The sequence below is a fragment of the Ailuropoda melanoleuca genome, chromosome 7 (genome assembly GCF_002007445.2).
Source record: "Ailuropoda melanoleuca isolate Jingjing chromosome 7, ASM200744v2, whole genome shotgun sequence".
Classification (NCBI taxonomy): Eukaryota; Metazoa; Chordata; class Mammalia; order Carnivora; family Ursidae; genus Ailuropoda; species Ailuropoda melanoleuca.
This window is the reverse complement of record NC_048224.1, coordinates 60,504,890-60,519,933: the sequence shown is the minus strand read 5'-3', so window position 1 is coordinate 60,519,933 and position 15,044 is coordinate 60,504,890. Positions and strand designations below refer to the sequence as shown.

Sequence of the window (15,044 nt, the reverse complement as noted above, 5' to 3'; positions counted from 1 at the left end):
TCCAAGAGACAGGAGCCAGTCCAAGTCCCCATTTTGTGGATGAGGAAACCTAGGCTCAGGGTGTAGCCCCGGGCGTCTCAGTGAGGGCAGGATGGAGCCTTGGCTCTGAGGGGGACAGACAGATCCGCCAGGTGACCTCACCCCTCTGCTGCCTGGTGGGCAGTCACCACCAGGACAACACTCAGCACACCTGAGTGCACCTGCTTGGACCACGTAAGGACCAAGAAATGTTGACCAGACCGTCCCTCACAGACCAACAGTCTGGCTGGCGGGAAGCACTGGCCCCAGTGACACAGACAGACCCCAAGCATGAAGCAGGAGCAGCTGCCAACAACTGCAGACAGACAGATATCCAAGCCCAGAGACAGATGGAAGCTGTGCCCAGTTCCCACTTCTTCCTGAAGAAAGCCTGCCCAGGCTGACCCCATATATGGGTCCATCATGGTTCTGACGGGTTGGCTTTCTACTATTCACAAACCCAGGCCTGTCTCCTTACTCAGTGGTGGTGGGTAGTTTTATTGAAACCAGAAAAAGGCAACGCTTCAGGAAATGAGTATCATGTTGCCAACTCATGGTCTGGTGGCAGAAAGCTCAACCCTCCCCAACACCTCCCAAACGACTTCCTGTAACCCCCACTCCCCAGCTGCCACATCTCTCTGGGAGACATGCAGCCTCCATGACTACAATGAGGTCATCCCTGCAGGCTGGCTGGGCACCACCTGGGCACCGGGGGCACAGCAGGGACAAGCACGCCTCAGGGAGCCGAGCCGAGCCCAGCCTAGGGGAAGAAACGTACAAAACCAAACCAAGTGGAAGACAGAAAATGAAACAGGGGAGGGGTCCACCCGGTGGACCCCATCACAGCAGAGGTGGGCCAGGAGGCACAAGGCAGGGAGCTATATTTCTGGGCCACTGGGGTGGGTCTCTGTCAGGGTGGCTTGCAGAGAGCTGGGTTGAAGGCAATGGCTGGACTAAAAGACGGGGCAGAGCCCGTGAGCCAAGATGCCCTTTCCAGGGCCCAGACTCAGATGGGAGGGTAGGGGTCTGGGTCTCAGCGAACGGGAGGGAGGCGCTCTCACTTGCTCTCCCGAGTCACTCACTAGATGCACATGGGACCTCCTCGTGGCAGGGGCTACACATCACACAAAGATCCTGCCCTGGAACCCTGACAGCCACTGGGAGGAATGATGGGGTGCCACTGAAGGGAGGCCATCTGGTACGCAGGTCAGGGACCCCACTCAGGCGGTGACAGGTGCCACGAGGCCAGGAGGCTGGGGCAGCCCAGGCAGATGCCGTGGGAGAAGTCTCCAGCCAGGCAGCAGGGTAGAGGCCATCACAGGTGGGACCTTCTAGAGTAGCCAGCGGTCAGCCGGGGAGGCGGCAGCCAGGGCGGGTGAGGCCAGGCCTTCCTCCTTGCAAGGAGGGCTGCAGAGAATGGGTAGGGGCCAGGACTGCTACAAAGGAGAACGGGGTCACTGACCGGTCAGCCAGGTGGAATGTCAGTAAGTGGAGGGACGTGGCTTTACCTGACAGTTGACGTCCATTTGTCCGTTTGAAAGCAGATACTGAACTACATCATAGTGCCCTTTCTTGGCAGCAAGGTGCAAACAGGTGGAGCCCTCTGCATCCTGCAACACAAATGCCATTTAGATCCAGAGAAATCACAGGACCTACAGCACGACCCTGAGCACATGACCATGGTGAACTTTTGTTCCCCACATGAAGGAGCTGCCTTCTAGAACGATAAGGAACCCAGACAGAAAGGTGGAGTTGTTTTCAGAGGTTGCACAACTGGGTCCAAGCCTCGTCCATCGGGCTCCAAACTCCAAGATCCTGACACCAGTGGGGCAAGGCCTCAGGTGGCAAGGAGCCTTAACTTCTAAGACATACCCGCGGGTACATCATGTCAACCGCCTGTCCCTTCCTTTCTCCCATGGTCTGGACAGGCCAAGGCATGCCCCAAGCTTCTCGACGTGGCCAGGTGCAGTGCCCTGTCCCTCTGTTCCAATGTGGCCCCCGGGACCATGCCAGGGGCCTGCACTCCTCACGTGACAAGAGGGCCACCGTGCCCACCGTGCCTGCCTCTACAAGATAATGGCTGCCATTACACATTTAGACTAGTGCTAAAAATTCCCTAATTGTTGTCCATACGCCACAGAATTAAAAACAATAAATGGCAGAGAAGAGTAGGGGCCCAGAATGGGGGCATGCTTGCCCTGCAGTCCTACACATGTCAGGGTGGCTGCCTGGCTACATTTTGCCTCCTGTGGCTGCAGGCACATCTCCCCGTTAGCTTTCAGCTCCACTTCCTCAAGCACGCTAAATATATCCCATTAACTGAAGTACCTCAAAACAAAACAAAAGCTACCCTCCACTGTGGAGGTCAGACCCAGGAAGCTCCAAGAGAGAGACTTGGGGGTCCTGGGAGGGCCAGGAGACCATTTGTGCCCCGGTTCACTTGGCCAGGCTCAGTGCCAACCTGAGAGCCTGCATCCTGCACAGACGGACTCTTCCTGGGCGAGCACCTCAGGGACCCGTGTGGATACACTGCCACCGTTTTCCCCTTACAGGGTCTCTCTTCGCCTTACCCCCCTGCTCCTGTCTACACTGACCACGTTTCTTCAGTCCCTCTTTCTCCGTTTCTGACCCTCCAAGCAGTAATCAGACATTTTCTGATCAGAGATTTTCTCTCTCTCTCTCATACACACACACACACACACACACTGTTAAACACATTTCTTACCAAGCCTGAAGTTAGTAACCCGCTTTTCTCACGAAAACCCACACACTCAAACCCCATATTACTGGTGTTTAAAATTTTTTAATTGTAGGGGTGCCTGGGTGGCACAGCGGTTAAGCGTCTGCCTTCGGCTCAGGGCGTGATCCTGGCGTNTTTTTTTAATTGTAGGATAAATACAAAAACGTATGGTTGCTGGTGTAAAGGCTTGCCTTATTTTCAAGTGTTCTCAGTTGTCTGACTTTGTACCGAGTATCGCAAAACCTTCCCTCGTTCATACATCCCAGAGCTGAACAGGGGCATCTCCTCCTGGGGGCAGGGGCTTGCCACCGGCGGCAGCGACGCGGGGCGCGCTGTGGCTCCTCTGGGCAGTCCAACCTTTGAGCGTCACCAAATCCAATGGCTACAGGATGGTGTCTCAGGGTGGTTTTCAGAAGGCTGAGCACCTTCCTGTGTCTGCTGGTTCCTCAGATTTCCCCTTCCAGGGACTGCCCTTTCATTCTTTGCCCTTTTTTCTTTTGAGCTCTTTTGTTTGTAGAACTCCCTTATATTTTGGGTACTAAGCCTTTGCCGGTGTACTGCAGTATCTTCTGGCAGTGTGTAGCCTGCCTTCTGTGAACCTTGTGACATCCTGTTGACCAGAAATTCTTCATTCCAATGCACTTGACCTTATCAACAATTTTTGTACTTTTCTGTGACTTCATGAAGAAATCTCTCCGCGCTGAAATCACAAAGATAATCTTCCCTCTTCTAAAAGTTTACCATTTGCATGACATGTGCTCTCCATCCTTTCTCCTCCACCCATGTGTCCATTTAACGCGAGCACGTGCAGAAGTACCCAACTGCTTGTGGCGCGCCCGGTCCTCACGCGTGTTGTCCCGATGGATTGGGGGGGGGGGCCCTCCTCGTCCCGTCAGCTTCTAGCCTTTTTTCCTGCCTGTAGTTCTACAAACCTGCTTAGTATTCCACTTCACTTCCTCCACTAGATTTTTTAAATTTGTCCTTAGAGCTGTATTTCTTTTCAATTATCTTTGTACTTTCTCTGGGGGTGATGATATTCCCCTTATCAGGCTACTTGGATTGATGTTTACTGCCTCCCACGGCAGAAATAAGACAGTCTGACAACAGGATTCCATTCGTGGCTCCTGCCCGGTGCTGTTGGTGGCACATTTTACTTCAAAATTGGTATGAACTCCACCCTGTAAAGATATTTCTGCTTTAAACAGCCTTGTGTCTTCTAAGAAATCTAAAGAAAACAACGGTCTTTCTCAGGTGCCGTTCCTGGGCAGACTCTCAGGCAGAGTTCCCACCCTTGTTCGGGCAAATGTACCGATAAATCCTACCAGCTTTTGTTCACTTGAAAGTGTTTTATTGCACAATTATTTTGTGGGGGGGATACTTTTACTGGATGCAGCCTTCCGGGTTGACAATTTTTTTGTTTTCTTCCCCACTGTTTCGGATGAGAAGTTGGAGACTTTTTGTAATGGTGTTTGCCTACACGTCATGTGTCATTCTTTGGCTGCTTCTAAGATTTTCTTTGTTTTCAGTTTTCAACAGTGTGTAGGTGTGGTATTCTTTGTGTTTATCTAGTTTGGGGTTGGCTTAATTTCTTGGATCTACAGACTGTTTTCTTACCAAATCTGGGAAGCTTATGACCATTTTTTCCCCCAATATTTTTTTCTGTCTGATTCTTTCTCCCCTCTTTCTGGAAACTCCAATTACACATCAGTTGGAAACTGTCCTAAAACCTGTTTTTCAGACTGAATAATCTCAATGAGAAGTCTTCAGTCGAATGACCCCTCTCTTCTACTGCATCCCACCGACAACTAAGCTCACCCATGAGCCTTCCCCTTCAGACATCTGCTCCCCTCAAACTACCCGAACTCCTCCGGTCCTTTGTCTGTAGGTTCCAGCTGCTTCTGTAAAGCCCTGCGCACTAAGCTCTTGCCTCTGCACTGGTGCTTAGCTTGGGTACTGGTTCCTGTGACAAGGCTGGGAATCTGTGCCTTGGCAGAGAATGGGGTAAATGCGGGACTCACTCACCCATCGTAATGGAGAAGATTAATAATAGTTATCTATAGATAGTTACATAAGAATTAAAGGTTTCCAGATTGCAAAAAAACACCAAAAATAAAGCAAAAGACTAAAGCTTGAAAAAAATTTTCATACCGTAGATAAATAACTATATACCAAAAAATGTTCACTTTAAGACAACCTAAATAAAAAAGTAAAATAAATAAATAAATAAATTTTTGCATATCAAACTTAATATTTTTTATTTTTATTTTTAAAAGGTTTTTTAAGATTTTATTTATTTATTTGACACAGAGACAGAGTACAAGCAGGGGGAGTGGCAGAAGGAGAGAGAGAAGCAGGCTCCCTGCTCAGCGTGGGGCTCAATCCCAGGGCCCTGAGATTATGACCTGAGCCAAAGGCAGATGCTTAACGGACTGAGACACCCAGGCACCCCTGCTACTGTTTTTTTAAAAACCTATCACAGTCGGGGCACCTGGGTGGCACAGCGGTTAAGCGTCTGCCTTCGGCTCAGGGCGTGATCCCGGCGTTATGGGATCGAGCCCCACATCAGGCTCGTCTGCTGGGAGCCTGCTTCTTCCTCTCCCACTCCCCCTGCTTGTGTTCCCTCTCTCACTGGCTGTCTCTATCTCTGTCAAATAAATAAATAAAATCTTTAAAAATAAATAAATAAATAAAAATAAAAATAAAAAATAAAAACCTATCACAGTCGCCACTGGTAAGAGCAGATGGAATTGAGTGTATTGGTGTATTTCCAAAAGAGATACAAAAACCCTCAATATTTCAATCTAACAATTCCACACCCAGAAAAACGTCCTAAAGAAATCAGACGTGCAAAAATTTGGCTAAAAAAATGTTAATTGGAGCACTGTATATAATGATAATTAAAAACATAGGGGTGGCCAGAGTGGCTGAGTCAGTTAAGCATCCAACTCTTGGTTTCAGCTCAGGTCGTGATCTCAGGGTCGTGGGATCGAGCCCCACGTCGGGTTCTGCATTCAGAGCAGACTCTAAAAGATTTTCTCCCTCTGCCCCTCCCCCTGCTCACATGCTTGCACTCTCTCTCTGAAAGTAAATAAATCTTTTAAAAAATTGAAAACATAAATACTAAACAATAAGCAAATTTGACTAAAAGTGATGCCACTGCGTCATGAAATACAATGCAGCCACCTGAAATAATAGAAAAATCAATAATTTGACAGAAAAAAGGAAGATGGTAAATTACTATGAACGGTATAAGTTTTTGGTGGGAAAAATGTGTGTTAATGTGAAAAACTACAGATCGTTCTTATATTTTATTGTAGTTGTATACGCAGTACGTATATAACATATGATTTGCCATTTTGGCCATTTTCAAGTGTACCATTCGGTGGCAGTGATCCCATTAGCACTGCTGTGCGGCCCTCACCACTAACCCTAAATGGAAGCATGGTGCCCACTCTGCAGGGATGCCTGCCCCGCCCCAGCCTCCATAACCTTCATTTAATCTCCTTCCTGTCTCTCAATCTGACAACTCTGGGTCCTCACACGAGTGGATTCTATAGGATGTGTCCTTCTGGGACAGGCTCGTCTCACTCAGCACTTACCTGCGCTGGGCCGTCCCTTCCCTTCAAGGCTGGGTGACGCCCCAGAAAGCACACAGACCGTTTTTCACTAACCTGTCCCTCTGCGGTTGGACACTTGGGCTATTTGCACCTTCTCGCTTTGTGGACAATACTGCTAAGAACATGGGAGTGCAGACAGCCATTCATGCCCCTGCCTTCAGGTTCTTCGGGTAAATACACAGGGCTGGAATTGCCGGATCACATGGTGGTTCTATGCTTAACCTTTTGAGGAACCACCAAACCGTTCTCCACAGAAGCTGCATCGTCTCACATTCCCGCCAGCAACGCATGAGGGTTCCAATTTCTCTACATCTTTGCTAGCACTTACTTTCCATTTTTAGATAACTGCTGCCCCAAGGGGTGTGAGGTGACATCTCACTGTAGTTTTGATTTGCATTTCCCTGATGACTGGTGATATTGACCGTCTTTTCATGTGCTAATTAGCCATTTATAGATCTTCTCTGGAGAAATGTCTATTCAGTCTTTGCCCACTTTTGAATTGGGTTGGATTTTTGTTATTGAGTGGTAGGAGTTCTTTATATACTCTGGATAGGAATCCCCCATCAGGAGTTATGACTATTTCTCCCATTCTATGGGTTGTCTCTTCACACTCTTAGTGTCCTCTGACACACGAAAGTTTTTATTTTTGATGAAGTTTATCTATTTTATTATCTGTGCTATTGGTGTTATACCCAAGACATCATTACCAGACCCAATGAATGTCATGAAGATTTTACTCTATCTTTTCTTCTAAGAGATTTATGGTTTTAGCTGTTACATTTAGGTCTTTGATCCATTTGGAATAAATATCTAAATACGGTGTAAAGGAAGGACCCACCTGCATTCTTACACATGTGGAGATCCTATTTTCCCAGGACCATTTGTTAAAAAGACTGCCCTTTCCTCCCACTGAATGATCCTGGCACCCTGCCGAGAACCATCTTATACAGGCGAGGGTTCGTTTCTGGGCCCCCCTCTCCTACGGTCTATACGTCTGCCTTCAGGTCAGTACCGTGCTGTGTTGATTGCTGTACCTTTGTGGTAGGTTCCGAAGTCAGGAAGCGTGAGGCCTCCAGCTTTGTTCTTCTGCAGACTGTTTTGGCTGTTTAGGGTCCCTGAGATCATATGAATTTCAGGATTGGTTTTTCTCTATCTGTAAAAAATGGCATTGGGATTTCGACGGGGATCGTGCTGACTCTGTGGTTCGCCCTGGGTGTACTGGCACTTCCACAATGTTCGGTCTTCCAACCCACGAACACGGGACACGTTTCCACGTACTTATCTTCTTTCATCTCTTTCAGCAACGTTTTGTGGTTTTCAGTGTACGAGTCTTTTGTCTCCTTGGTTCAGTTTATTCCTTATATTTTGCTCTTCTTGATGCTATTAAAAATGGAATTCCTAATTTCCTTTTCGGATACTTCCTCTCAGGGGTACAGGGCTACAACTGATGCTTCTGTACTGATTTTGTATCTTATAACTTTTCTGCATGCATTTATTAGTTCTAGGTTTTTTTGTGCGGAATCTTTAGGATTTTCTACATATACAATCATGCCATTTATGAACAGAGATCATTTTACTTCTTTCCCAATTTGTATGCTTTTGGCGGGGGCCGGGGGCTAACTGCCCCAGGTGGAAGTCAGAAGAGGGAACGTGTAAAACACGAAGGAAGCCAGAGGCCTCTGCGCGGCAAACTCCGCATTTGTCGCTTTGTCTCTCTGTGAGGCACAGCAGATCCAGTGTGCACTAGTAATTCCTCAAATAAACTGCTAACCAAGCAAGGTGAGCTAATAACTACTTCCAGACAAGTAGGTGGACGTCTGACTGGCTACTGATTCCTGAAGACGTTCCAACAAGGAACTGGCCCCTGTTCATCTTTCTGAGAGATTTCTACACACGACAGGAATGCGTACCTTAGGATCCACGAGGGCCCCGGCCTTGATGAGGTACTTCACTGCATCTAAATGGTTGTTTTCTGCTGCCTCCATCAACGGGGTTCTCTGGTCTTCCGAGCAGGTGTCGATATTCGCGCCCGCCTAGTGAAACCAGGACAGTTCAGGTGCGTAGAGAGCTCCCATTGCAGCCCCGCCTGGCATTCAGACACTCCAGACACTTGCAAGCAGAAAGATCTGGTGAGCTATGCTAAAATCATTCCCAATGACTGTAGCTGCGTCTGCAGAACCGAATGCAGACATGACCGTTCTACTACTGTCAAACCTTCGGTTCAAGAAAAGCATTTTCCTGACAGAAAATGTTTATAGCACATTAGCAACAACAACTTTAGAAGTAAGAAGTGATAACCTTCTAAAACAGGAAAAGGAGGGGGGCACCCGGGGGCTCAGTTGGTTAAGCATCTGCCCTCGGCTCAGAGCCCCGCACTGGTCTCTCTGCTCAGCGGGGAGTCTGCCTCTCCCTCTGCCCCCCCCTGCTCGTGTGTACATTCTCGCTCTCTCTCTCTCAGAAGTAAATAAAATCTTCAAAAAATAAAATAAAGCGGGCAAAGGAGGAATGTGGAGGGAACTGCTCAGCAAAGCTGGGCCAGCAGGCGGGCAATGATCTGGCCTGCAGTGACCACAGGACACCCTGACTCAGTGACCTCCTTCTTTGGCTGTTTTAACGCTTCCCAAAATTAGTAGAATAAAAGCTGATTTCCAATACTAAGTATTTTGAAGCAATTTCTAATCTTCAATAGAGTATGTACTTGGAAAACTAACAGTCTAGCAAATATACATAGATAAACTGCAGTCTGTTTGAAACTTAAGCAGCTCCAACTCTGAAATGTGTTGTGTGCTACAAGCAAATTGGATTCTCACAATTAAAACCTTTTCCCCATGCGGGTAAAATTGCCTAATTTCTTAAAATGATGTACCAAAAGCTAGTATTTAGCTTATAAAATAAATATTTATTAGGAAAAGGCTGAGAATAGTATTATTTTTGCTGTTTGTAATTAAAAACAAAAGTAACAAATGAGTTAAATTTTTAAATAGATCCAGAGTGGTGCACAGGGAAACCAGGGGACTGAGGTGCCTGAACAAGACTTCTGGCAAATTCCAGAGGGCAGGATGGGGCTGGGGGCCATAGGCAGAGCTGAAGACCAGGCACTAATGGAAGGTCAGGGGTCAGAGGACGAGACCCCTGACCTTCAGTTAGACCAGGGTCAGACCAGGCCCTGAGACTTGGGGGGCAAGTCTGAGGACCTAGGACCTATTCCCAGTGTGCCCATCTGAAATCAAGGGCAACAAGTGACAGAGGCCCTCACAAGGACACACAGACAATCCAGAACTGACACTGCAAAAGCTGGCCCAGAAGAAAGTGATTGTCACCAGGAAAAGGTAGGAAAGACTGAGAGACAAAGCCAAAGAATCCCAAAGAACCTTGAGACAGAGGGAGAGGACAGAGGAGAGAGTCCAACCAGGAGGTCCCCATGTGACTGATGGGATTCCCACCCGAGAGAATGGTGAGAACAGGGAAGTGGGTCTTAAGGGAAAAGTCCCAGTTCATCCAGCAGGATGGACTCAGTACAGACTCCAGGCCAGACACACCACAGCCCAAGTGCCGGACACCAGGCAAGCCCCAACCCCCACATGTTCCCCACAACCTCCCTGCGTGACTGTGCAGAGTGTGCAAGACCCCGTGTGGGTGTGCAAGGTGTGTGTATGCACCGGGTGAGGCATGTGTTGTCCACAACAGGTCCTCGGGCTCAGAGGTCAGTGCAACAGGTGTGGCTCTGCCCCTCCCCTCAGGGCTCCATGACTATCAGGATATACACCTTTCTCTGTTACGAAACCCCTCACAGGCTCACGACGGACAGCAACCACAGACACAGCAGGAACACTCACACAAGGAGGAAAGGCTACAGGGCACCCTAGAGTTGGGGAGCAGATGGAGGTGACCTGTCAGTGGGGACATGCACCTGGACCCAGGGCAGCTGCCATGAATGACCAGTGGCAGGGATGTTCACACCATGGATGTCCCCGGGGCTGGCCAAAGGCCGGGATGACGGCTGGAGGTAGACGTGCTGCATCTGTATCCACGACCAGCCCAGCCGCCCTGACCACACAGTCACGAGCTCGGGGGATGGTGCTCAGTGCTTGAGCAGTACATGCTTCCTTCCACTTAATGTTGTCCTTTCAATCCGAACAGCCACGTATGGCAGCACATGGCACACTGCAGCGGGCAGGGCCCGAACAAAATAAGAGCTGTTTCTAGTGAGACCACAGGACAAAAATTAAATGGGATGGAAAGATCTCAAAACTGCTCTTCACAGGTGCTCCTGGCATGAGCGAACGTTCCTCAAACCCCGAGAACACAAGAACACAGAAGAGTGCAGGCTAGCGACACCAGTCAGCAGCTTCAGAGCTTCTGGGGCTGGGGAGAGGGTGCAGAGCCAGAGCCTGCCCAGTGGATGGTGTGGCAGGGAGACGCCCCACCAGAGCTGAACCTCCTAGAAACAACACCCTTGGATTCAGGGGAAACTAGACAAAACTAGAGTCCTGGGGACTCTCAGGAAAGCAGTTCAGGTTCTAGGAGAAAAATACAATCACAGGCTCCCAAGCTCAGGGAGTGAGCAGCCAAGGCCATCGACATCAGGCCAGCACAGAGGGTCACAGAGAACAACACTAGAAAGGGCTGCTCTTCCACAGTAAGTCATATTTTATTTCACAACAGTTTAAGATACAGAGAAGCTACAGAACGGCAGAGAGTTCCTGCGCTCTCGGCTTTCCCAGGATGGTGCCTCACACAAGGGCGGGAGGGACAGGACCGGGACCAGAGCACAGACACACTTCCCCCTGTGCTCACAGGCACAAGTACGGTTCTGCTCTTGGACCGAAAGGAAGACACACCAGAATTCCTACCGCGTGACTCAATGTGCATGAAGCAGAGAGGAAGACAGAGCAAAGCCACATGGCAATCAGACTGGAGAGATACAGAGACCAGGGCTGTCACGGTGAGAGCCTGCAGAGCCGTCCCCTCCAGGGGGGTGGGCAGGGATTTGTCCTGACCTGGGTTGAGGTGGGTGCCCTTCATGACTACTCATTAACATGATGTTTACATCTTAAGGACTTTTCTGCATGAATCTCTTTCTCTCTCTCTCTCTCTCTCTCTCTCACACACACACACACACACACACACACACACACTTTAACACTAAAAAAAAAAAAAAAAGGCCAAAGAGAAAACAGGTCTTTTCAAAGGAATGACAAGCTACCTTCTCAAAAGAAGGCAAAGAAGCCAGAAGACAGTGGAATCGTTCCTTAAAAAAAGTGAGAGAAAACAACCAGCAACCCAGAATCCCGAATCCAGGGAAATGTCTCCCAAAAAGCCCCCACACTGGTCTCTGAAATGAGGAGGAGCCTGGGCAGCCCCCTCACCCACCTCCGCGCAGCACACTGACCACCAGGGAGACCCTGCCCCACCTCCTGCCCCGACCCTGTCCTGCCACCGTCCCACACAGCACCGGGCCTCCAGTCCACCCTCTCCGAAGCACAAACCACATCCGTGCCCCGTGCGACCCCTTGCAATGGGGATGAGACAGCATCCCACTGGGGCGCTGACCCCCAGCCCTCTCCCCACCTCGGAGCACCAGCACCCGTGCTCACTGCCTCAATGGCCATGCCAGCTGCCCTTGACCTCTCTCCAATGAGCTCCTCTCCGTCAGATCAGCCACCCACCACCGTCACTGCTGAGAACCAACCCCTGTATGACCATTCTAAGCAGCCCTCTCGGCTGCCCCCGAGTCCTGCTAGGCTTCTCTTGAACTCCATGGGCCTCTGCACCGAAATGGCTCAAGCTCACCAAGCCAGTGCAAGGCCTTCTGTCACCCCCTTGGCATCCGCAGCTCCCCCATCTTGTCCGTCTGAAGACGGAGGACATGATGCCTGCACACCGGATCACAGATTGACCTCTGGAGGCGAGAGAGAGTACACAGCCTCCACGTGAGTGAAGAGAAAGGAAAAGAGATGACTGAAGCAAATATCAACCCAAAAGAAGGCAACGAAAGAGATTTAAAAAAGAACATTTGTTTGAAAAAACTAAGAATCAAAACAACAATATAAAACATCAGAAATATATTTAAATGCTAGAAATTACAGTAAATATTATCTAGACTAAAGGTTCCTATTAAAATACCAAGATTACCAGGCTGACCTTTTAAACACTCTAGCAACATGTTACGTAACAAGACACCACCCAACCAGAGGCTCTTTGGCGTGAGAGGAAGCTACAAATGTACACTAACATGTGTGTCGACCGCAAGATACAGGCGCAAATGTCAACACGATCGTGTCCTGCTCTGCCCACAGCGGCCGCTTCCATCAGCACCCATCAGAACAAGAAAACACTCCAGGTGAGTGGAGACGCACTGGCAGAAGCTGTGGCGTTAAGACAGATACACAAGCGAGGCTGAGGGAGGGGAGCAGCCCCGGCAGCCCGGCCTTCGGCACCTCAGGCTCCCACAGAGGCATACGCAGGAGACAGCCCACACGTGCCCCTCTCTCGCCAGCAGTGCCTGCAGGGCACCCAACAGCAACAAGACAGGGACCCCCCACCAGCATTTTAGTACTTTAGATGTGAACAAACAGGAATCATCAGGCACTTGAGGAAAACCTATAAAAAAGAAAGACCAAACCGAACAGAGCAGCACAAAACTTCAAAATTACTGTAGTATCTTCAAAGAAACAAGGGAAGAACATAGGTACAAAAAAGGAACTCTCAGGGAGCAAGAAAGGACTCTGGATCTCACGATGGGACTGTACAGACTGAAATTCCCCAGAGCAGCTGGAGGGTGAGGTCAAGAACACTGCCTAGCAAGCGGGAGGGGAAATGAAGAGCTGGTGCACAGCAGGAAGCGATGGCCAGAGGACGAGTCCATCAGGCCTAACATGAGAACAGGAGCTCCAGAGGGCAGATGGGAAGGTGGCATCCAGAAACCCCAGAACAAGGGACAGGAACGTCTACATCGAAGGACACACCAAATACTCCAAAGGAGTCAAAAGACCACTGCATCGCAGTGAGATCTGAGACCAGTGGACTGAAGGAAATTTCCTGAGGCATCCAGAGATAAAGGATTAGACTGAAAATGTCGTCTCCAACAGACAGGGGCCCAACACAGGGCCAGGGTCAGGGAAGGGGTGTCCCAGAGAAAGAGGGCATGGGAGCAAGCAACAACCAGAATTCTCGGTGACACGGAGACAAGAGGCAGTCTGTTCAGAGGGTTAGGAATGGGAGGAGGCAACAGAAGCACACGACAATTGCCGCTCTCGTAGGCGCCGTGGCCAGCTCCGGAAGTACTGACGTGACCACCCAACACAGGGGCTCCGCCACAGACCTCAGCAACACAGGACATGATCAAACGGGGAGGATGGGGGGGGTGGCGTGAGCATGCCAGGGCCAAGCCTTTCCACGCTCTAAAGTCAGTAATTGATATTAAAAACTGAGTGGAGAACGGGAACAAAAACAACAAATCTAGAAAAGAGCCAGAGAAGCAGCTGTTGGACTGACAGCAGGGCCCGGGTGTGCCAGGACTGGAGGGACAGAAACGCTGGTTTTCTGTTTGGGCCAGGAAGTGCTGTTTGACTTTCTGGCTCTCAGAACTATGAGCCTCGTGTCATTTTACCAACAAAGACAAGAGAGAGCGGGTGGAGGGCTCTGTGGAGAGCCGCCCTGTCCGACCTGAATCAGCATGTGGCAGATGTCCACGTGGCCAGCCTCCGCAGCGGCGTGCAGTGGGGAGCGTTTGTTCTGATGCTCCATCTTGAAGTTGGGGTCGATTCCGTCAACTGTGAACAAACAGGTTTCACCGATTACTTTGGAAGCAGCCTCTGTTCCCACCACTTCAGGGTGGTCACAAAGGCTAGTAAAGGCACAGGTGGATGACCACCAAGAACCAGCATCACACAACACCTCCCATGTCTGGTAAGAGTGAAGCCAGCCTCCAAACACACTGCTAAGACTCAAAAGGAAGTATGCTAGCTTCACACAAAATTCAACATGTGGGTCTATTGCCAGGAGCCACCTAACAATACGAAACGCTTCCCTCACTGCCCTTGTCTAACTCAGGGGCTCCCAGAATTTCTCTGGGGTTCCTTCTGTATTTTCAAGCACTCCTGCTCTCTGCCTTCCCCAGGCCGGGGGGCACCCGCTAAGGGCAAGGACAACAGGCCCACTGGGCAGCCTCACACACATACACGTGGCTTGGTGCACACGATCCCAGCCAGGCCTGCCATGGACAATCCACTGACAGACCAGCCACAGAGCAGCCAGGAATGCCTATGGGGAAAATGACTAAAACTGCCATTTTGGTCAACGTTAAATAACTTACATTTTTAGAACAAATCGTTGAGTGTCTTCTTTGATTGTCAAGTAAAGGCATTTTTAATCACTCTTTTGAACCCTGAGAAACAAAGCCTCGAGCTGCAAGCTCAGAATCAAACTACTGCCCCTTCCTTGGTGGAGCAGATCTGGGAAGGGTCTGAAAGCACCAGCAGGTGCGTCAGTGTAGTATGTCTTGCTCTGCCCACAGCCGGCTTCCACCAGCACAGGCCTTGTACACGCCTTCCTGCCACCAGTGCACAGCTGGCCCCACTCACTCAGCTTCCTTTTCCTGAATCTACATCTTCTCTTAATCATATACCACATTCCTCTTTTAAAATGAGAAATTCATAGAAAATATG

The 15,044-nt window shown here is 49.6% G+C and overlaps 1 protein-coding gene across 7 annotated transcripts in view; it reads right to left on the bottom strand.

The window, feature by feature from the left end:
• Positions 1–15,044, bottom strand: part of EHMT1 (euchromatic histone lysine methyltransferase 1) — an 83,812-nt gene that overhangs the window by 21,668 nt on the left and 47,100 nt on the right. For all 7 annotated transcript variants that reach the window (XM_034664920.1, XM_034664921.1, XM_034664924.1 and 4 more), the window contains 3 exons: positions 14,044–14,150; positions 8,286–8,408; positions 1,527–1,628 (listed from right to left, as the gene is read on the bottom strand). In XM_034664920.1, coding sequence (XP_034520811.1) covers positions 1,527–1,628; positions 8,286–8,408; positions 14,044–14,150 — 332 coding nt within the window. The remainder of the gene's footprint in view (positions 1–1,526; positions 1,629–8,285; positions 8,409–14,043; positions 14,151–15,044) is intronic.